We start from the raw sequence: 21,471 nt of genomic DNA on the forward strand, positions 1-21,471 counted from the left end.
TCACGGCTGAGCCGCTCCAGCCAGTAAAACCCAGATTTTGGAGGCCACCAGGAAGCACTTGAAAAGGGAACAAGCTCCAAGTCTACCCGGCTTCACAGCAAGGAGGGGGGGGTCTTCAGCTAGAGCGCAAAAATAAGAGCCAAGACGAAAATCTGAAAATTAATTTAAAGGCAATTTCACGAGGGTCCCCAGAGCAAAGGGAAACCCGGATTCCCCAGTGGCTGGCAGAGCTGCGCTCCCCAAGCTGAAAGCACCAAGTGGGGAGTGGAGGTGGCAGCGCACACGATCACACCAGGGCTCAGGAGGGGCCAGTGTGACCCCTGGGGACAAATGCCACTGCTACGGGGATGCATCGGGGTGAAAGGAATTTCCTTCTTGCTTTACCGAGCCCAGGGGAGTTCCCTGCTCTGGTTCACTGCATCGTGGTGCAGAAACACTGGTGCTGGCACACAAGAGCCACTTGTGCCCTGCACGGTGCTCCTGGGTTACTCCCAGGGGCTCCGGTAAAGATGCTGAGGTGCTGACCTGCTGCTCTGCAGCTGAAGGAGCACCTGCTATAGATACAAATATATATTTATTATACTTAACTCACTTGCACAAATCCACTGATGGCTGTGCAATAAGTGAACTCACTCTAAATCTCTGTGCCGCTGCGGCGGGAGCCCGGGAGGACACACAGAGCATCCCAGTTGGGTGTGCAAACCCACCCACTTCATCCCAGGCTCCTGCATCCCATCCCAGCAATTCGGGATGAGCTTGCGGAAGATCAGCCCTAGCAAGCCTCTCCAGAGCAGATGCTCTCCACCTGGGATGGAGGCAATTACCTTGTGAATAAAGGCAGTGGGGGGGGATGCTGGGGATGCACTGAGGGGGCTGCTGGAAAACCACAGGGCATCAGAGGTGCTGCCTCCGTCAACCCCTCTGGCTCGGGGGTAGGAAGGGACCTTTCCTGGCAGGGAATAGGGAAGGCAAAGCAAGGGCTGCTTCCCTGGAGAACCAGGGGGGAGGCAGCCCCTTGCCTCACCCTGTCCCCTGAGTGCCTTCATCATCCTCCCAGCTGATCTGGACAGGCAGAGACCCCCCTCCTCTCCCCACTGGCTGTATTAAGCCTCCTCCAATGCTGCACTCTGAGACCCTTTACACCCCGCTGGAAACACCCTCCATCCTCCTGCAGCTCCATTATGCTCCTCTGAGCTGCCAGGACAGTACGTGTGGTCCAGACCACGATGGATGAAGAAGGAAGAGACATTCAGCATCTTCCCCAAGCACACTGGAGGCTCAGCAAGCAGCTTTTAAACTCTATCTTGGCAACTGACTCCTGTTAAAATGAGGGGAATTAGGGCTAAAATATCTCGGCAAATGTGGCCTTTTGTCATTACAGCCAGCTTGACGAGGTTCGTCGGGTAATGTTCTAGAAGGCATTTTCTTTTATTGGTTTTACATCCCCTACTTCTGTTTGAGCAAATCTCAGCCTGAGTTGATGCTCAGGGCAGGATGGAGCAGAAAGTCCAGGCCACTCTGCTCCATGAAGCATCTACATCTCTCTCACAGGTCTCCTTGCTTCTTTTTCCCCCCCTTACTGTTCATTTTACCAGGTCTAAAAATACTCTGAAGCCTTTTAAACCCTCTTCCCCTGCAGCCGCCTCCCTCCTGGATGACTAATAATATCTGTTGCTCCCTCTTGATCTCTCTGTATTTCCCAAGTCTTCCCCGAGGGAAGGAACCAAATGGGAGCTGCGCTCTCAAACCACCCCCCTCTCTTAAAGTTATTTTCCTTGGGGAACGTCTTTTTTTTCCAGCTGCTCCAGTGCAGAAGCACTTTAAACCCACCTCCCCAGAGCAGCTCTTTTAGCTCACAATAAAACAGTCCTGCACCATGGCTCAACCATGCAAGATGCTGCTGGAGCATCTTTCTGATATGGGATCTCCAGGATCCTGGGGTTTTCTGAGCTCTAGGTATAAAGCAGAATAGCAAGTTCATTGGGAAAACCACTGAGCACTTCGAAAACTATTTCTTTTCTATTTTGCAGGTTTGAGCTCTTTTCAGTATCTCTGCAGATCCCCAAGCACTCGCTCGGGGGATATGCCTTTGAGGACTCATTAAGCTGGGTTTAGCTGCTGGTCCATGAAGCTGGGAGAGCATTGCTGGCTGTGCAAGGAGTTTTGCTTTTTACGAGACGGGAGTGAATGCTGGGCACCGGGGTGTATTTGTAACAGTGTGATTTAGAGGAAAAACCCACCTCGCCATCACCGTTGGCAGAAACGGATTTTTTTTTCCACTGAGCTGGGAGGTTAGAGCATCGAAACACAGCCCACCTTCCCTGACTGATCCACTGCGCTGCTCCACGTCCTTCTGAAACAGAGCTGAGACCTGCCCCAGGCACCAGCATCACGCCACTGGTTATTTGGGATACAGGGATGGAGCAGCTGCATTAGCAGAAGCTGAAGGTGTGATGAGTTTCTCTGGACTCAGACGTCGCAATACGGTCAAACCCCTCCAGGCTGATCCCACACCACCAGGATTTTCAGAAGAGCTCCAGCAATGAACAACCTTCAGAAAACCCTTACACTAACACTGGTGATGTAAAAAAATATTCCCCAAATTGCTTGGTGAGCCAGCTGCTCTTCAGTACCAAACCTGCACTTGCATGGGAGGCAGATTTAAAGGGTGTTTGGGTGCTCTGGTACTTCTGGAAATGCTCCCAGCTGACTAATGCCCAAATCTTTGCAAATCTTGATTTAGGAAAAATATCCGCTCTGGACCAGTGCTTAAAAAGCTCAAGGCCATTTTCAAATCCTTGTAATGCCGCAGTTTCCTGGGCATGTGAAAGCGAGAGGAAAAAGCAGATCAGTCTGAAGCGGGCATGGGTCCAGGGCTGGCGGCCGCGCTGAAGTGGAGCAGGCAGTGCAGGCAGGAGCAGGCAGCCGGGCTGCCAGCGAGGGGGTTATTTCAGGGAGTACCGAGCTCCCCCAGCTCCTCACCACGGGCTGGAGCAGCACAGGGAGTCGGGGGGGAGTGCTGCCCTTCCACATCGCCCCAAGCAGCTCAGTGCAGGGCTCCCGGGGTGCAGAACCCGCGGGACCCAGGGCCGTGGGCGAAGCCAGCGCCGCTGCCAGCCCCAGGCCCGGGCATGGGCAGGGAGCCCGGCTCCATTATTCCTCCTGCCTTTACAGGAAGCCGCTTTGTTGTGTTGTCAATACACAGATTTTCTTAAAAAAAAAAAAAAAAAGCCAGGGTTCATGCTGCCATTATTGATCATTTGTTATTTTTAGCTCCTTGTTCAATCTATAGCCGTTGGTGTTACAGCAACTGCACGAGCCTCGTGTAACATCGCTCAGACAGCGCCGGCGGACGGGGCCCGTCCAAGGTTAGCGGGAACTCAGCGAGCAGCTCTGCAAAGCTAATGGGATTAAAAATGCAAGAGGAAAAGTGAGACACGGGATAAGCAGTATCCTCCCTGCTCACTGCTTCACCCCCCTGCTGAGGCTGCAAGGAGCCAGGCAGATCCTTCTATCCAAACCTGGAGAAGGAGAAATTCCCGTTCCCCACCTGGAGTGGAGGGCTGGGAAGGCACAGAAAGGGTGACACTGAGCTGAGCGGTGCAGCCATACGCTGGAGGGAAGGGGTGGCATCCAGAGGGACCTGGACAGGCTGGAGGAGGGGGACGTGTGAACCTCATGGAGTTCAACCAGGCCAAGTGCAAGGTCCTGCACAGGGGGTGGGCAACCCCAGAACCAGCACAGACTGGGGGAGGGAGGGAGGGAGGGAGGGAGGGAGGGAGGGAGGGAGGAGGGAGAGCAACCCCTCAGAGAAGGACTGGGAGCTGCTGGTGGGTGACAAATGGGACATGAGCCGGCAATGTGCGCTCGCAGCCCAGAAAGCCAAGCATCTCCTGGGCTGCGTCCCCAGCAGCGTGGCCAGCAGGCCGACGGAGGGGATGCTCCCCCTCTGCCCCGCTCTCCTCAGAGCCCTGGAGCACTGCGGCCAGCTCGGGGGTCCCCAGCACAAGGCAACGGTTCTAAACTGACCGAGGGTGGGGTTAGGCTGGACATAAGGAAGAAATGTTGTACACTGAGGGTGGGGAGACACTGGCACAGGTTGCCCAGAGAAGCTGTGGCTGTCCCCTCCCTCGAAGGGTTCAAGGCCACGTTGGATGGGGCTTTGGGCAACCTGGGCTAGTGGAAGGTGTCCCTGCATACGTCAGGGGAGCTGGAGCGGATCATCTTTGAAGGTCCCTCCCAACCCAAACCATTCTGTGAGTCCATGATCCTATGATGAATGGGGAAGGCACCACCTGAAGTCCTCGATCCAAAAGGACAGCCTTCAGCAGCAACAACAGCAACTGTGTGTGAGGAAATCATGGCAGTGGGGTGTAAAACCTGCACGCTTAACCTTAGCTAGTATGTACATGGCCACTTGCTCAGCACTCACAGGTGTCTTCTGTGTCCCCTGAGGCCCCTCTGTATATGCAGGTTATCTGGAAACCCTTCTTGACTCCAGCTGAGGCTCAGTCTTCCTTTACACATGCACAATGCACTGCTGTAGTTAGTCGCTTCCTTCTTATAAGCCTAACACTGACACCCTCGAGATAACCAAAACGCCCAGAAGAAGGAAACAGGGTTAGCAAAGGTCACAACCCCACTGCGGAACCGCCAGCGCTGTGCTCACCACTCCCATGTTTGCCACCTCGCTGCTCCCTGCGCTGCCAGCGCCCAGAGCTCCTCTGTCACCCACCTCCTTTCAAGCCTGAGATCTGCGGGGACAAATGCCCCCAGCATCTGTCCCCATCAGTGGGGCCATTTACGCCCTTCAGTGGCCGCCCACTTTGTCCGCATTTCTCCACTTTGCAGCCCCCCCATATCTGGGTCAGTGCTGTCAATGATTCAGAAGATGGTTGGTAAATCACGGCTCCCACCAAGCGCCCAGGTTCTGCCCTGGAGGCTTCATGTATGGGGAGCTGGAGACTTCATGTGGAGCATGGCTCGTGCTTGTGGGGCTGGAGAGGAAGCCATGCCAAAACACCTTCAGCATCTGCCCTCAGGTGCCTTCCTCCCTCTCCCGAAGCGCATGGAGCCCCCATCCCTTCCAAAGTCTCCAAATCTCTGCCTTAGGCGATCTTCGAATTGCCCCATCAGAGGAATCATTTTAATTATCTTCTTCTGTTTGTCCCTTGAATTGAGACCCGCAGACCTGGTGGCAATGCCACATGCGTGATGCTTCAGCTCAGTGCCCAGCCAAGACTCACACACCCCCCAGCCAGGACCTTCTCACACCTTCTCCTGAGCTTTATTTCCACACAGACCCAAAAGACGAGGGAGCAGGGGGCTGAGTGGATGCTCCCAGCAGGTTTGCAAATGCCTACACACACCCCAGCACCTACAACAAGCCCTAAATGTTAGGAGCTTTGTCACGTCTGCGTAACAAATGAGGAACAAACCCGTCTGAAATGAAACCACCTGATGCAATAGGTTGGGAAATGCCACAGCAAATGTTTTCCCCGCAGCCAGACCCCTGCCAGACCCTGCCTGCAGTCTGCAAAGCAGTGCCGGCGGGATGCAGAGGGCTGCAGACACTGAGCCTGCCTCTAGCTAACAGGCAGCAGCAAAAGTATTTATAGGAAATAGGCAACATATTTACAGCCCCGGGAAAGTTTTGAGCTCTGAGTATATTCATATTTAAGTGCCGCGCGGTTGCAGGGAGAGGTCGGAACAAAGCAGGCAATGCCGGCTCGCAGCAACGCCGCCTCCTCCTCCTTGTGCTCCCAGAGGTTTTTCTGCTTTCTTTGGCATTGCAGGTCACTTCCCAGCTCTCTCAACCCCCAACCCAGTCCCCAAGACCTCTGTCCACCTCCCCATCCCTGGCAGAGCCGCTTCCCAGTGTGCTCCAAAGAGCTGTGGGTTTGCAGCCCTTGCTCTTGCAAAGGGGCAGTGGGCTCGTCTCCCTCCCGGCAGACCCAGTGGGATCAAGGCACCCATTTCAGTTGCAGTGGGAAAATGGTGGAGCAAATGAACCGATGCCGAAATGACAGATAAAAATTACATTTTAGTCTCTGCTCAGCATCCCCTCACACGCAGCGGGAAACCAGTGTCAGGATGATACCCCATGACTGAATCTGCTCCCCTCTCCCCCAGCAAGGAAATAGCTCACTCCTGGCATCCAGATCTCCACCACTGGGAAGGTCTGACCCTTATAATTAATAAATACTGGTTTAATAAATACATAGGACCTAAGCCTACATATACTTAATAAATACATAGGACCTATCCCCAAGGTGACAGAGGGCCGTTGGCGCTGGAGCAGGATGGAGGTCTGCATGCACTCCCCTGGGATGTCCTAGGAGATCAGAAACGAGCATCCAGCTTTGTTAAGCCACGACTACAGTCCCCAAGCCCCAGTCCCCAGCATCCCTCCCCGGTGCCCAGGCCACCATGTGCTGCTGGCACACTGTACGTGCCACTGGCAGCTGAGCCGGAGATCAGCACCTGGTGATGGGGCGTCCGCTCCCCGTGAAGGGGAGCAGGATGAGGCAGAGGAGGAACAAGGGATGTTCTCTGATGGATGGATAAGTGGAAAATAATCCAGTCCCATTCTGGTACGTGAGAGCAAGCTTTCCTTGTGCTCTTTTAAGTGTACCAGCTTTTAAGTGTTCAACACCTCTCCTGTGTCTGCGGATGCCCCCCACCGCAGGTGATGGTCCCCACAAGGAGCTCCATGACTTTGCTGGGCTGTGAGCATCTGGCACGCTGCCTGCTCGCTGGGTGTGGAAAGCGCCTGGGGAGCACGCGGAGCCGGAGCAGGAATCTCCGCTGGGACGCAGGGTGGAGCCCGAGGTGGAAAAAATCCCAGCGTATAAAGGAAACTGTGTTTCATGTGTTATTGCTGCCTGTCTGACGTTTACCAACGGGGGAATTGCAGGCATGATTCCGTGCAAAAGGCTGCGAAATCCCTTCCCAAGATCTAAATATTAGTTTTCGCTCATTTTCCTTGTTCAAAAACAAACACTGCTGGCTGGAGCGCATGCCAGCACGCCCTTTGGCTTACCCAGCCCAAGAAGAAAGGGTTGCACTGTCCTGCTCCCACCAGCCCCAGCACCGTGGCTGGAGAGGAACTGAGAGTGTAAAACCCAGCTCTGGGTGTGGAAAACACGCCTGTGCCTCCTGGCAGGATGGGGAAGACGGATGAGAGACACTTGGACCGGGCACAGACTGCAAGAGGCAGCTCCATCAGGAGCCTCTCTGGCAGCAGGAGGAGATGCCCCCACACTGGGAGCCACTGGTGCCCCGTGGCTCACCCATGTGGGATCCCACAGGGACACAGGCTTGGGGGGGTCAGGGGGGCTGCACCCACCACCCTGCTCCCTGCCTTCCCCGGCCCCTCAAGCAGGATGATGCATCCTCTGCAGCAGGGTGGAGTTAGGGGGGATTCAGTGCTTGTCCCCATGGCTACAGCAGGCAGGAAAGCCCTGCACTGAGCCCTGCCTGCACACTGCCGCCCTGCCTGCACACCACAGCTGCAGGCAGCAGCCCAGACCCAGCCCCGTCCATGACAGGGAGGCAGGGTTCTGCACCCCAAGGATGCCCCTGCCAGAGTTAGATAGAGGGAAGGGCAGCCCCAGTACCTCCACGTTGTCTCAAGAAATCAGAGGGTGTAATCTGAGAGGGAAATCTGCTCTCAAAAGCAAATCACAGCATCCAGAGCATGCACATTGCTATCGCTGCCAACTGCCTCTGCCTGCCTGACGCTGGGTGTGCATCGCTGGCAGAGGGGCACAGAGGACACCAAAATGATGAGGTATCGGCTCCAAGAGCGTGGCCAGCAGGGACAGGGAGGGGATCTTACCCCTGGGCTCGGCACTGGTGAGGCTGCCCCTCAATGAGTGTGTTCAGTTTTGGGCCCCTCACTCCAAAAAGGCCATTGAATGACTCGAGTGTGTCCAGAGAAGGGCAACGGAGCTGGTGCAGGGTCTGGAGCACAGGTCTGATGGGGAGCGGCTGAGGGACCTGGGGGGGTTTAGTGTGGAGAAGAGGAGGCTGAGGGGAGACCTCATGGCCCTCTACAGCTACCTGAAAGGAGGGTGCAGAGAGGGGGGATGAGTCTCTTGAGCCAAGGAACAAGCGCCAGGACAAGTGGTAATGGCCTCAAGCTGCGCCAGGGAAGGTTTAGACTAGATATTAGGAAGCATTTCTTTACAGAAGGGGTTGTTGGGCGTTGGAATGGGCTGCCCAGGGCAGGGGGGGAGTCCCCATCCCTGGAGGAGTTGAAAAGTCGGGTTGACCCAGCGCTGAGGGATCTGGTGGAGTTGGGAACTGTTAATGTTGGGTTGATTGCTGGACTGGATGATCTTCAAGGTCTTTTCCAACCTAGACAACTCTGTGATTCTGTGATTCTGTGAGAGATGAAATGTGTGCTCCTGGCTACATATCGACAGCTGAACTGGAACTGAAGGGCAAGCAGGCACCTCTTCCCGAATCATCAGTCACCCCCCATCTGCGATACAGCTCTTGCGTCAGCAAACGAGCCACGTGCAGCAACTCAATCCCCATCTCCCAGAAATGGCAACAAGGGGTCCCGCTGGTGCAGTGGAGCCCTGAAGTTTTCCAAGTACTTAAAATCAAACATTCCACTCAACACACCCAATTTCACTATTTTTCAGCAATTCATCAGCTGTCAGACACTGCCAGGCCAGCCCAGCACAGGGGACCATGGTCCTCACCACCCCCAGGGCATCCTCCTCCTACACGCTCTGCTGTAGGCTGACAGGGCTGGACAGCGTGACGCACAGACAAGGGCTCCCGTGTGACCGGGGACAAGGGCTCCTGTGAAATCTGGCGAGTGACAGCCAGCCTCTTGGACACAAAACCACAGGGATGATCAGACTCGTCTGGGCAAAGGTGGATGGATGGCTGAGCCCGAGGACCACAGGAGCTGCACTCAGTGCTTCTGTGGAGAAAAACCTCCATGTTCCTACGGCATTTGGAAAATCAGGACTTTTTTAACATTTTTGGCTAAATAAAGAAAATTGTGCTAGAAATCTACTGACTGATATTATCAGAAACAACCCAGAGAGCCCTGAACACAGCCCAGCTGCCACAGCCAGTCCCCCGTGCCATACCCAAGCGCTCACCGGTGAGGCACAGAGAAACAGAAATCCACATGGTGAGAACCGGAGAGAATTTGCACGATGCTGCTACCTGGGAGAAGAGCATATTGCAACTAAAAACCAGGACCAGGAAAAAATGCAGGTGAGAAGCAGATGCTCCTGTACAGGAGCAGCCAGGCTGCCAGGACTGCCCAGACCCTGCCGCTGCGGTGCTGCAGTCGTTACGTGGGGCAGTCACACGGAAGGAGCTGAGCACTGGTCCTTCCTACCCTTTAGGGCCAGAAAAGATGAAAATACCTAGGATAAGAAGAATAAGCTCTTGCCATTGCCTTGCATGCTGCTCACAGGATGCTGGTTATTTCACCAAGCAGTAAACACGCTGCTTCTCTTGCAGGCTGGAAAGGTCCCTTGGAGGTGCTGGGATCAGAGATCCCAAATTTGCTTAGCATCAGAAGAAAGGAGCTGGCAGACTTCATCCCCTCTGATAGGAATCAGCAGTTCTTAGCATTTCCACAATGTGCAAAATCCCTTTTTCCTGATGATGGGAAGAGAAGCTGGATAACTAGAGAGTAATTGCTCCCGGAGCTAGTGAATGTGGCAGAAAGGGAGGAAAAAGGGTTAAAATGATAAACGATGTAATGGAGACAGCCTGGCTAATTGCCATTTCCACGAGATGGCTGATTGGAAGAAAGAATTGGTTCAGATTTGACCTCAGATGGATTTTTCTCAGGCAAGTCCCATTCCCAGCAGGCATCCGTGTCCCATCAGCCCGTCCTGGCCGACGCAGCCCTGCCTGAGCGATGCTTGCCCACACACGGGACTGCGGAGACCAGCAGGCAACTGGCAGCAGGGACCCAAAACGGTTCCTGTCTGATAAAAACTCTCAGAGAGGGAGATTGCAGCCCAAGAATGGTATCCGAGTATTAAGGGATTAATGGAGAAGTCTAGAGGTGATACAGTTAATCATACCCCTCTCCCATGGGAGAGAGGAGCAGACCTGCTGGGATGCCCAGGCGAGCCTGTGCCAGCCCTCGGGCAGTGGCAGGGCAGCTCTGCCCGCACACCCCTGCCCTGCCTTGGCACCGCAGCCAAAATCCCAGCTAATTTTAAGGGGCTGATAACCACAGGTTTTGTTAAACAAACTGTCCTCTCCTTTTCACTCTGATTTATTCTCGGCCGTGCAGCAGACAGAGCTTCGCTTCTCTCCCAGTGGGCCAAAATCACTGAACATTTTGTCTGAGCTCTTTGCTCACCACCCAGCAGCTTTAGCAAATACCCAATTGCTTATCCACCCCCCAGACATTATTAATTCCTGTGTCTTTGTCCAGCACTACCGGCACACAGGGACCTCTTCTGCCAAACCAGCCATGCCAAGGCGTGAAGGCTGAGGGTTATGGAAAATACAGGCAGGAGTGAGAGACCTCATTCCCTGGGAAAGCCATCCCACGGAGGCACAACGGCTGGTATGAGGGCATTGGGAATAAGGCAAAGCAGAAAGAAGACCCAGTCCGAGTGGAAAAAATGCAGGACATGGTTCCCAGCTTGGCACTTGCAGCTGTGGGACTCTTCAAACTTGGACATCTCAGCTAAAAAAATAATAAAACTGGAATGCATAAGCAGAGAGCAGCCCTATTTCTAGCTGCGACTCCTCCCTGTGTGCTTGGCCTCCCAGACGACTCAGAAACTCAAGGCACTTCTTTCTGAGCTATAAAAAGAGCTGGAGCAGGACTGCAATAGCCAGGAAGACAAACAAGAGGGAAGTGTGTCCTCCTGTCGAGGTCAGGAGCATCTCACCAAGAGAGGAGCGAAGTCAGGAAATGGTCTTGCTCGCCCCAACTCCTCAGCTAACATCACCCTTTGAGGTGCCCACAAGGAGCGGGGGCTGGGGGGCATGGCAGAAACTCCAAGCTGGATCCCACCCACTGAAATGCTGGCTGTGTCGTGTCCCGAGTCATCCCACCACCTCTCACCCCTCCTGCTCAAGGAGGAGTGGTGAAGTCCAGCTTCGTGCCATGCTGTATGTGACCCCCCGACCCGTCACCCCAGTATAAGCCTGGGTCACTGGAGCAACGAGATGCTCTGTGCTTTGGGAGGAGGCACAGGCACGTCCATGGATATCTGTGGCAGGTACCACCGTGAGCAGAGCTGGGACCATGGGGAGGAATGAGCTGCACCAAAGCGCAAGTCCCTGCTCATCAGCTGGGCTGCTAAAAGGGTTAAAAACCTTGCCTGACACCCACTCCACATGTCCCAGCAGGACAGTACAGACCATGCAAGTACCAGCTAACAGAATGAGACTATAAAATTCAGCAAACTCAGAAATACCTACCTTTGCCCTCTCCAGACAAGTATTTACCTCCACAGAAGCAAACCTTGCTGACTCTGTCAGAACAATTCATTCCCATCTGTGAAGTGCACAAAACCTTTCTGGCTGGGAAAACACAAGGTCTCCACCAGGTCACAGACTTCTTCAATGACTTCATTGACTTGTTCAATGCAGAAGTCATCATCTCTCTCCTGGTGGAGCCATTCCTATTCTACACTGACTTCTTCAACACAGAAGAAGTCAAAGTCTTCTGATGCCTCCACTTCAGCATTGCCTTAATACTTTGGAAAATCTTCACGCACCGCTAATTGGTGGTGTGGGACTTTTATTGTGACCAGTTCTGAGGGTTGTAGAGCTGGAGTGGCTGGCCCACAAGAAGCAAGCTGAGGTGGCACAGTTGGTGCATACAGTAACCGTGGCTCAGGGGGAAAGGGACAACCACGATGCCCATGGACCAGCAAGGGTGAGGGCCAGCACCAGTATGACCTGCTGCCAAGCCCACTGAGATGCAGAAGTGGTGATCAGTGCTTGATTCAGTGGACTGCACAAACTGCATTTAGTCCACACCTGGATGAGCAGTGACCTTCGCCAGCAGTAGGTTGGGGACCTGAGGGCCACATCTCGCTTGGGCAGAAGATGCAAATTGCTCATTGCAACCGTAGCCAGAGCCTTCCCACGCCCAGATGCCCAATCCCGGGGGAACACTGCTTGGTGGGAGTTGTAATCTCAGGACATACATCACTAGGTCAGTGAGGTTTACTGCTGACGTCTCAGCACTCATGCCATCGCCTCTTTTCTGGACTCTCAGGAGGAGGAGGAGGGACAATTCCTGGGTGTCCCTTATGCCTTGGCACAAACACCTTGCAAGCCCATTTGTGCTTACAAAACCCTGTATTCTTGTTCACTTTCATGTGAACACAATGACTGGAAAACACTGTCTTTCAGCCAGCAGCTGCTAAATAAAATAAAAAGCGGTGCCACACACTCTCTAGAGAGCGCTGATCTGCTCGCATGGAATAAAAGAGACAAATGGTAACAATAAATACCAAGTCTCCAGTCCGGCCCTGGTGAGAGAAGCCTCTTCTCCCAAAGGGTCCCTTTGTTTGCTGCAACTTGCCTCTTCTCTGCATGGTAAATATTTAACGTGCCCTCCTCGGCGGCAGCGCCTCGGCTGCCAGCCCAGCTCCAGCAGCACAGAGGTGCTGGCCGAGGGGCTGCACCGTCCCACGCAGGAATTGGGTCACTTGGCAAAGTGGTGAACACGGTTGAAAGCCGGGCGGTGAACACCAGACCACAGGAAACCCCCAAGGAACAGGAACACAGATGCCAACAGCCTCTGATGGAATATTAGGGGCAGCAGGACCAAAAACCCACCCAGGAAGGACGCAGGCTGATGCTGTTAAATTGGGATTTATTGCCATCACATCAAGCTGGCTACCAGTGAGACTAGGTAAAAATAGCATGTAAAATTATGAAAGTCCTGGAATAAAGTAACCACAGCTTCAGCAATAGGATCTGCAAGCATGCTTAGCAGTTTTGTTAGTTTGCTCAACAGCTGAGAAACAAAGAATCTTCTCTATCTCAAGGCTCAAAGGATGGCAGATCTGGGCAACTCAAGTCAACCTCACAACCTGAGTTTCATGACAAAGCCATGAAGAAAGCCTGGGAACCTCACTATGAGCTGCATAAAGCTGAATGAGCTCTGAAGCTACCTGATTTCTCAGTAACACAGCTTTCGCAGCCAGCATGATGATGCTTTTTGTGTTGGTGGGAACAGAGAATACAATGATGTCTACTTGTCTGAACACCAAACCAGCATGGCTGGCTAAAGGCTGGGCAAGAGGGGATCAGCAAGCGTGTGCCAAGCCCTGCGGGAGGGCACGGGCTCCAGGACGCAGCTGATGGACATACCCACCTCAAAGCCTGCGGTGGGGACTGGGACTATCTGGGAGCATCTCTGCGCTGGACTGAAGATGTTGGAAGCCATGGCCAGGGCCATACCCTACAGCAGCCACAAGGCTAAGCCCATCCTCATGTCACACCACCAACCATGACCACAATCAACCTACTCCATTGGCATGTGACTCGTCAAGCTGCCAAAACGTTCCACCAAAGAAGGGACCAAAATTTTGTGATTACAAAAGGAAGCTCCACGTGCTAAGACACAGTTTTAGTCTGAATGAGGGTGGGGTTAGGCTGGACATAAGGAAGAAATGTTGTACACTGAGGGTGGTGAGGCCCTGGCACAGGTTGCCCACAGAAGCTGTGGCTGCCCCCTCCCTGGAAGGGTTCAAGGCCAGGTTGGACGGGGCTTTGGGCAACCTGGGCTAGTGGGAGGTGTCCCTGACCAGGGCAGGGGGGCTGGACTCAGTGATCTTTGAAGGTCCCTCCAACCCAAACCATTCTGTGAATCCATGATAAAATATTAAATGTCTGCATATGGCTTTGGGCAAGTAACTTCACCTTTCGCATGTAGACCAGGGATCGTTTACCTTCCACTGTAATTAGCACACAATGTATAATTAGTCCAGCCGTAGGCTGGGACTTGCACATCCGGGCTAAAATACCGGCTGTGCTGCTGGTTTCTGCTGTCACCGGGGGACAGTCTGTCCCCAGGAAGTTTTCTTATTTGGTGACTGTGCAAAATAAATCAGCCAAGCTGGTGGCAGAGATTAGGGCCCTTCCTCTAGCCCTTGTGCTGCTGTGTGACCCCCTGGTTGGTGGCCCCGTGACCCCACTGCCCCAGCATGGGTCAGCCTCAGGGGAAAGCGGAGAGGGACCAAATCCCTTTAGGACACAGGGGTTTTAAGTTGATTCTCTGCCACCCTGCACCAGCACCCAGCCCACCAGGGCTGAGCCACGGGGCTGCCTGCAAAGCCTCTTCTCCTGCCTGCACTGGGGTGTCCCTGGGGCAGTCCTCACCAGCCCTCCAGCATTGTTTGCTGGGTGCTGACTATGGTTTTTTTAAACATAATTATCAATATTCTTCATTAAAAATACATTTTTAATATGACATTTGTTTTTTTAAGTGTCAGGTTTTCATAAGAACAAGCTGGCAAAGATGTAGCGACGTCTGGCTCTAGCGACTGCCCCTGTTCTTGCTTGCTTTGAGTTATGAATACAGCCAGTTTTCCAGCTCAGAAATACACACGTCTGAGGACCCGGGCGTCTGTGGAGCTCAGGATCTGTGCAAAGGCTGGGGCAGCTGTTTTCATCTGCCAGCCACAACAGCGAATGAGTTACACAGCTGGAGGCGGGCGATGGGACGAGCACAGGCACAGCATTCGGGTGCCGGGGCTCTGCCTCAGTGCCCGTGTGCCGGACGGTGCCAGAGCAGGCGATGCTCAGCCTGGCCTCGTGTCGCACCCATGGGATGATGCACCGGGAGCTGCAACGGGCACCTTCTCCCCATCCATGGTTCTCAATCTTCAGCCAAAACTGTCCCTTCTGCAGCTTCAGTCCCTTCACTTTCGTCTGTCCATGGAAGAGCAAAGCTGGGACAAGCCACCCCCTCCTCGTGACAGGCGCCCACATCCTACCTGCCCTTCCCCACCGTTTTCCCTGGGCTCAAGGGTCACTGCCCGTGCTGGCAGAGAGGACCACACTCAGTCTCTCATGGGGAATTTGGTAAAAATAATCTGCCTGCCTGGCTGCTTCTCCCTAGATTTGCACAAAGATGGAGTTAAACGAGCTGAATTTCAAAGGGCGAGAGCCCCTGCGCTCCTTAGCACAAGAGACCCTCGGCGGGGAGCCCTCTCCTAACTGCAGAGCCACTGAATTACAACCACTCTGGCTCACATCGTTCGTGCTGATCTGTATTTCAAAGATCAGATTTTAAAGAGCCTCTTGAAACCATCAAAGAGGGGCAAAGGGGTTTTGGGGCAGCAACGTCTCCCGGCATCTCAACCTTCCTGCTCAGGCCTGGTGTGATTTGGAGCAAGGTTCCCCCTTGCCACTTGGTGGTCCAAAACCATCACGTTCCCATCTGGAGCAGCCCCTGGACTTGGAGGCACAAATCCCCTCACTTTCAGCACCAAACCTATTTATTCTCCTGAGGCTTGGCTGCTTCTGGATGCCATCACATTAAAAAACCCAGTTATTTCTGCATATATTTAAAAAAAACCCCAAACCCTTCCATCCCAGATCGCACTAAAGAGAAAAGCAGCCCCTAATCTGGTAAAAGACAAACTATTTTCTTTCCCTGGGGATGGAAATAAATTCCTAAGAGGGACTTGCTGAAAAGAGATGAGATGACTCATTTCTTTGCTGCTGAAGCTGTATTCAATCCCAAGCACCTCTAATTCCGATTAAAAGACAGGAGACCGAAAGCATGGGAGTTCACACAGCACAAAGCACAGGAGCTCATTTTCCTGGAGATGAAAGAGCTGTGAATTAATCCCCTGTATCACCTACTCCCCCAGGATGGGCTCAGCTGCCTTCAGCCCTCGCTCCCCGCAGTCAGGAGCTATTTTTTCCTGTTCTCGCTAGTGTCAATATGTTTCTTTAAATATCTTTTCAGAGAGGCTATATATATAGCCCTACTCTGGTGCTTTGAAAGGAGCCTCATTTCCTGTGTAAGAACTGAAGTTCTTGGCAAAGCTGCCGGCGGCTGCAGCATCCGAACCACAAAAATTGTTTTTTTCAGCAGCAAAATGGTATTTCCTCTGCAACTGCGAGTTGTACCGAGCCGGGTCTGGTCTGAAACCAATGGGGCTGCTGTGGATGGAAGATACGGTGCCATATTCCCAATTATGTAAATGATGGGGTAAAGGGATTAATTGCATTAATAGCAGTGGCCGGGCGGTAACGGTGCCCAAAGGTGGCACAGCCTATCGCAGGGACCAGGATGGGCACAAAGCTGCTTTCAACCTGCATTTGGCTGTGATAACTTTTGGTTCCCACATCAAAAGGATTTATTAACCAAGACTGGGGGAGGGAAAAAAAACAAAGCCCATTTCATTTGACACCACTTTGTGCCCGACAGGTTTTCTCCTTCTTCCACACGGTCTCTACATGTCTTGTTTTTGAGAGAAAACAGCTTTCTAGCCCCTGCGAGATGCTGGTGGGATGGCTCATGGATGCTCAGGACCTTAAAAACTTTTCTGAGGAGATGTGGCATCAGCTGCGTTCAGTGTGCTGCATCTCCCCACCGGGAAGCCCCAAGCTGCAGGGTTTGCCACATCGGGGACCTCTTATGATAGTGATGCAGACAGAGCAGCAATCACCTTCTGCTGCAAATATGTCTTTCCAGGGTAATTTCTGAGTCATAAGTTGCTTTTATTGCTGGTCCAGCAGCAACACACAGTCCTAAGGACCCAAAGTGCGAACGTGGAAGAGAAAGTGGTGGCCATGGCCAACCCAAGTAGTCCACGTTTCTCTATGCTGCTCGCTGACTTTCTCAGAAAAAAACCCTGCAGTTAAAGAAGATAAAGTGCAAGTTTTTTAGATTTTCTAGAGGAATTGTAAACAAAAAATGTCTTCTCCCACCCCTCACAACTATCAGGACGGATCACCCTTGGTATTGTCCCTAGTGACGGGCATGTAGCCTTGGTACAAGGCAGCACCACATCTCCTGGCAGAAAGCCCTAGCAGAGACGAACTCTGCGGGACAAGCACAAAACTTCTGTCCCCCTCCACAACCCCTGGCACTGTCTCCACCGGAGCTGCATGGATGTCCTCATCACTGGGACCCAGCACCGCCTCCAGACGGGGCAGCCCATGCTCACAATGAAGCATGGCTGGAGCATCAGAGCAACACTCAGGACAGGGGGAAGGGTTATGTTGTGTTTGCAGTCCAGAAGACAACATGCAATCACAATATACTGCTTTCCTTCTGCCCAGAAGCCATGGGGGGCAGGAATGAGGACCGGAACTCAGTGCACGTCCTGCTGGACTCCAAGGACACTTCCCCTGTCTTTGCTTTCTGAGCACATTTGCCCCTCTTTGGTTTCCCAAAAGAGGGAAGGGGCCGGTGCAGGAGCAGCTGAGCAGAACCACACTGGTCAGGAGACCTTCCCACACCTTCAGCTTTCCAGGGACCAGATGGCACCACCTCCGTGAGTCTGCAATTCTGCCTGCACTGATGCCAAGCAGCGTCTGGCCTCGCTGGCCACGTCCCTGCTGGGAACAAAGGGAAATTCCCCACGGCAGTCTGAAACAGGAGTGAAGAAGCAGCACAGCCTGGCATTTCACCCCAATGTGCGTCCTCTGCGCCCCACAGAGATCCTGCATCCTTCTGACTCCGCTTTCACCCTCAAGACCTTGGCTCATCCAACTGCTGTTGGTCTTTGCCAACCCAGCCAAGCGAGTCAGTGCAGAACAAGATTTGCTCCTTGGCACCATCATGGCACAACGACATCCACTGAGGACTGCTGCAGTGAGGAGGCGGGGAGGGAGACCCAAGGAGGGAAGATCTCAATGCACCAACCTAAATGAGGAGGTCTTCAGACCTTCCCTGCAGAGCTCTGACACCAGGACATGCTCCTCAATACAACCAGGAGAACTTGCAGGGGATCCAAATGTCAGACTCATCATGTGAAATACAAATATTTATCTCAACATATGGCAGAATTTTTGCTTTTGGTGTTTTTTCTCCTCCCTTGGTGACTTTTGCTCTGTCCGAAGATTTATCCTACTGAGGTTGAGGCAACAACCAGTGGTGAATCACAGCAAATGAAACACCAGCAAAGGGAGACAGTCATTGCAACACCCATCCCCTCCATGGCAGTGATGCACCCCATACAGCCGTGCATCTGCAGGACAGCAGAACTGCAGGATTTGGTGTCCCTGTTGCTCAACTTCCCATGAAAACTATCAGTGTTGATGGCAGAAGAAAAGGGGAGCCCCTGGGCGTGTGTCTAAACCAGACAGCCCGATCTCCATGGTTCTCACTGCTCTTACCCAGCAGGCAGCAAGGACATGCACAGCAGCACAATGTCGGGGACGCTGTGTCTCACCATGTCCTCAGGTTTCTCACATTTGCATCGCCAGGAAAACTGAGACACCTGACCAACCATGGCAGAAGAAAAGAGGCCATTGGGAAATTTATTCCTGTTTGTCCCCAAGCCAACAGACACACGTTGTCAGGGCAGAGCTGTTGTGCAATATGATGACCACCACAAAAGCATCCCACTACCAGAATTTGCCACCACCATGTGAGTGTCCCACCACCAGAATGTCCCTCCACCATAAGAGCATCCAATCACCAGAATGTTCCACCACCACGAGAGCTTCCCACCTCCACCACCAGACCTTCACACTACTCGGATGTCCCACCACCACCAGAGCTTTATAGGGTGTTCTTTTTCCCAAACTGAGTCTCAGATCACATAAATCAGATGGTGCCAAACGCAAGCAGGTGTTATTCAGGATCACCAAAAGCCCATTTTGACACACTTTCTGCCTGTTCAGGCTCTTTTAGCCCAGAACAGACTTCCTGGTGATTGCGCTGCTGTCATGAGACAGGCAGGTTTGGCGGTGAGGAGGGAATGAACCTGTACATGCAGAAACGTGAGTAAAATTTTCATTTTAAATGCCATTTAACAGATTAAACTTTTCTTAAGAAAAGTCACTTTCAAAAAAAACCCAACCCAAACCCACAAAGTTTCTGTTAAAAAACCTCAGAAAGAAGAAGTTCGACAAAAACTGGACAGTCAATGTGTGGAAGATCTGAGGGGTGCCTGGCAAGTTCCCTAAACTGGAGAGAAAGAGAGAATGATGCAAAAAAAAAAAGGAAAGTGAGAAAAGAAATTGCACAGAGCTGAACACACAGAACAAAAATCCAGGCAGGGACTGAGCTCCTAAAAACACCTGCTGTGTCATTTGTCTGCAAATCGGACCAGGAACATTAAATGCAGCTCGCAGGGATGTGGCAGGCGGTGGGAGGGCTTGCAGTGCTGCCAGCGCAGTGCTGGGTGCTGCTCCTCCAGCCCAGCCCGCTGCCCGCGCCGGGTCTGCCCTTCCCAGGGGAGCAGCAGCTCTCGGGGAGCACGTGGGAGCTCCCGGAATCTCATGGGGTCATTTGCTGACACAAAGGAGCAGGCAGGCATGGGCAGGCTAGCGCTATAAATAATTGATTTTTGAGGTAACTTGAGCAAGGAAGGTAAGAAGACTCCCTGTGCATAATCTCGCATCCAACCTTAAATTCTGTTGTTTTTCTTTCTGCAAAAAAGATCCTTGGTCTTTATTTTCATTACCGAGCCATCACCCACGTGCTGTTCCCACTGTGGTCTCGTCCAGGTCCTGCTCCCACCCTGCACCACTCTCAGAGCAGCTGATCCCGCTGGCCACCACCTCTGCCCCTCTCCTGCCTCAGTTTCCCTTCCTCTCCCACAGCAGGTCAGGACAGCAATGCTTTACCTTTATTTTCCGTCCCTGGACACAGAGCAGGGGCAAGCTGTCCCCAACTCCTCCTACTGCCATCCATCCCTCTTCACCCTCCCCGTGGCTCATCCAGGCATCTCCCCAGCTGCTTCCAAGCATGTCCTTTCCCCATATCACCACCTTTTTCCCCCAAAACACCCCTGCTGACCTGCCAGCTCTGTCACCACCTTCCCCTCTGCGCAGGACATCAAGCCATCACTTAAAACACAGGTGAAGGGCAGGAAAGCCCCATACAGACACTCTGGATGTTGCTGTGGAGCAAACTACGTCTGTTTTTCAACAAATTGGTGACTCTTCCCAAGAGCCACCCACAAGGGCAGTCCCTGTCCCATGTCCTGCCCATGCCAGGTGTCCCCAAATGGCATGGGAGGTCTCTGGCGGGGTAGCACCCAAGGGGGTGACAGACCCCGCTCGCTATGGAGCCACACCACCGATGGAGGCAGAGGCTGTCATGCCCTGAGGGTGGCTCTGAGGAGGGGACACAAGATGGAGCCCAGGGATGGAGGGGGCACTGGCCTGGGCCTGATGCTCAGCTCTGGCAGGGCCCAGAGGTCGAACCCCTCCAGCAACCCAAGCCAGCCGGTAAGTGCCCCCTGGCTGGAGCTGCGCTTGTCCCCCGCTCCGTGGCCAAGGCCAGAGGTGACCCCCTCGACCCCCGGCCAGCAGCCCCAGCTGCTGGGACAGCTGCTGGCAGGAGGTGCCCGGGCTGAGCAGCCCACTGCTGGGCCCAGGCCGCCCGGGTGCCACCGTGCTCCGCTGTCCCCAGGCACGCTGCCCACCCTGCAGGGGAAAGGCCTCGGGGCTGGCCCGAGGGGGAGCCCAGGGGTCCCCCATCCCCTGCCCCCCACCGGGCACCCACTGCCCTGATGGGCGGGGCTGTCCAGGGTGGGTGGAGTTAGACAGGCCCCGCCCACTCCGGCCGACCCCCCCCCCCGAAGCTCCGCCCACTCGTGTCAACACAGCCTATTGGCCAATGCGTGTTAGCCCCGCCCCCCGGGACAGCCCCGCCCCTGCTCACCTGGCTTGACCCCGCCCACTCGACTAAGCCCCGCCCACTCGGATTAACCCCGCCCACGCGGGCCAGCCCCACCCAATTGACCCGACTCCGGCTACCTGCCGCGCCCCGCCCCCCCGGCGGCCCCGCCCCTTCTGGCGGCACCACCCCCCACCCCCCCCGCGGCCGGCATCACCCGCCGGGCCGGCCCCGCCCCGCAGCCCCGCCCCGTACCTGGGCACGCTCGAAGCTCTCCCGCTCCGCCTCCAGGCCGCCTCCGCCCGCCCGCCGGCTCAGCACCTTGGGCAGCGGGTTGGACACCTGCTTCATGGAGCTGCTCACGCGGTCCATGGCCCCGCCGCGCCCGCCGCCGCTCCGGCCCCGCCGCGCCGCGCCCTCGCCACCGCTCCGCTCCGGCGCCGCCGCTGGCCGGACCCCGCGCCATTGGCCCGCCCACCTGCCACTCACGCGTGGGCACGCCCCGCCAGCACCGCCTGCACGCCGGCGGCTCCGCCCTCCGTCCCGCCCCTTCGCTCTCATTGACCGCTCCCACTGTCACTCGGGAGGAGCTCCCGGGAGGCCCGCCCCCTAGCCGCCGGCTCACGTGAGCGCCGCCAAGCTTACTGGTCCGGCCGGACGCCACTCAACGCCAGCTCCCGCCCCCCCGC

The 21,471-nt window shown here is 54.3% G+C and overlaps 1 protein-coding gene across 2 annotated transcripts in view; it reads right to left on the reverse strand.

The window, feature by feature from the left end:
* Nucleotides 1-21,231, reverse strand: part of HIP1 (huntingtin interacting protein 1) — a 53,829-nt gene extending 32,598 nt beyond the window's left edge. For both annotated transcript variants that reach the window (XM_074844801.1, XM_074844800.1), the window contains exon 1: nt 21,038-21,231. In XM_074844801.1, the coding sequence (XP_074700902.1) occupies nt 21,038-21,154 (117 nt within the window). In that variant the 5' untranslated portion in view covers nt 21,155-21,231. The remainder of the gene's footprint in view (nt 1-21,037) is intronic.
* Nucleotides 21,232-21,471: the final 240 nt, after the last annotated feature.

This window comes from Strix aluco, chromosome 19, assembly GCF_031877795.1.
Source record: "Strix aluco isolate bStrAlu1 chromosome 19, bStrAlu1.hap1, whole genome shotgun sequence".
In the NCBI taxonomy this organism is placed as follows: Eukaryota; Metazoa; Chordata; class Aves; order Strigiformes; family Strigidae; genus Strix; species Strix aluco.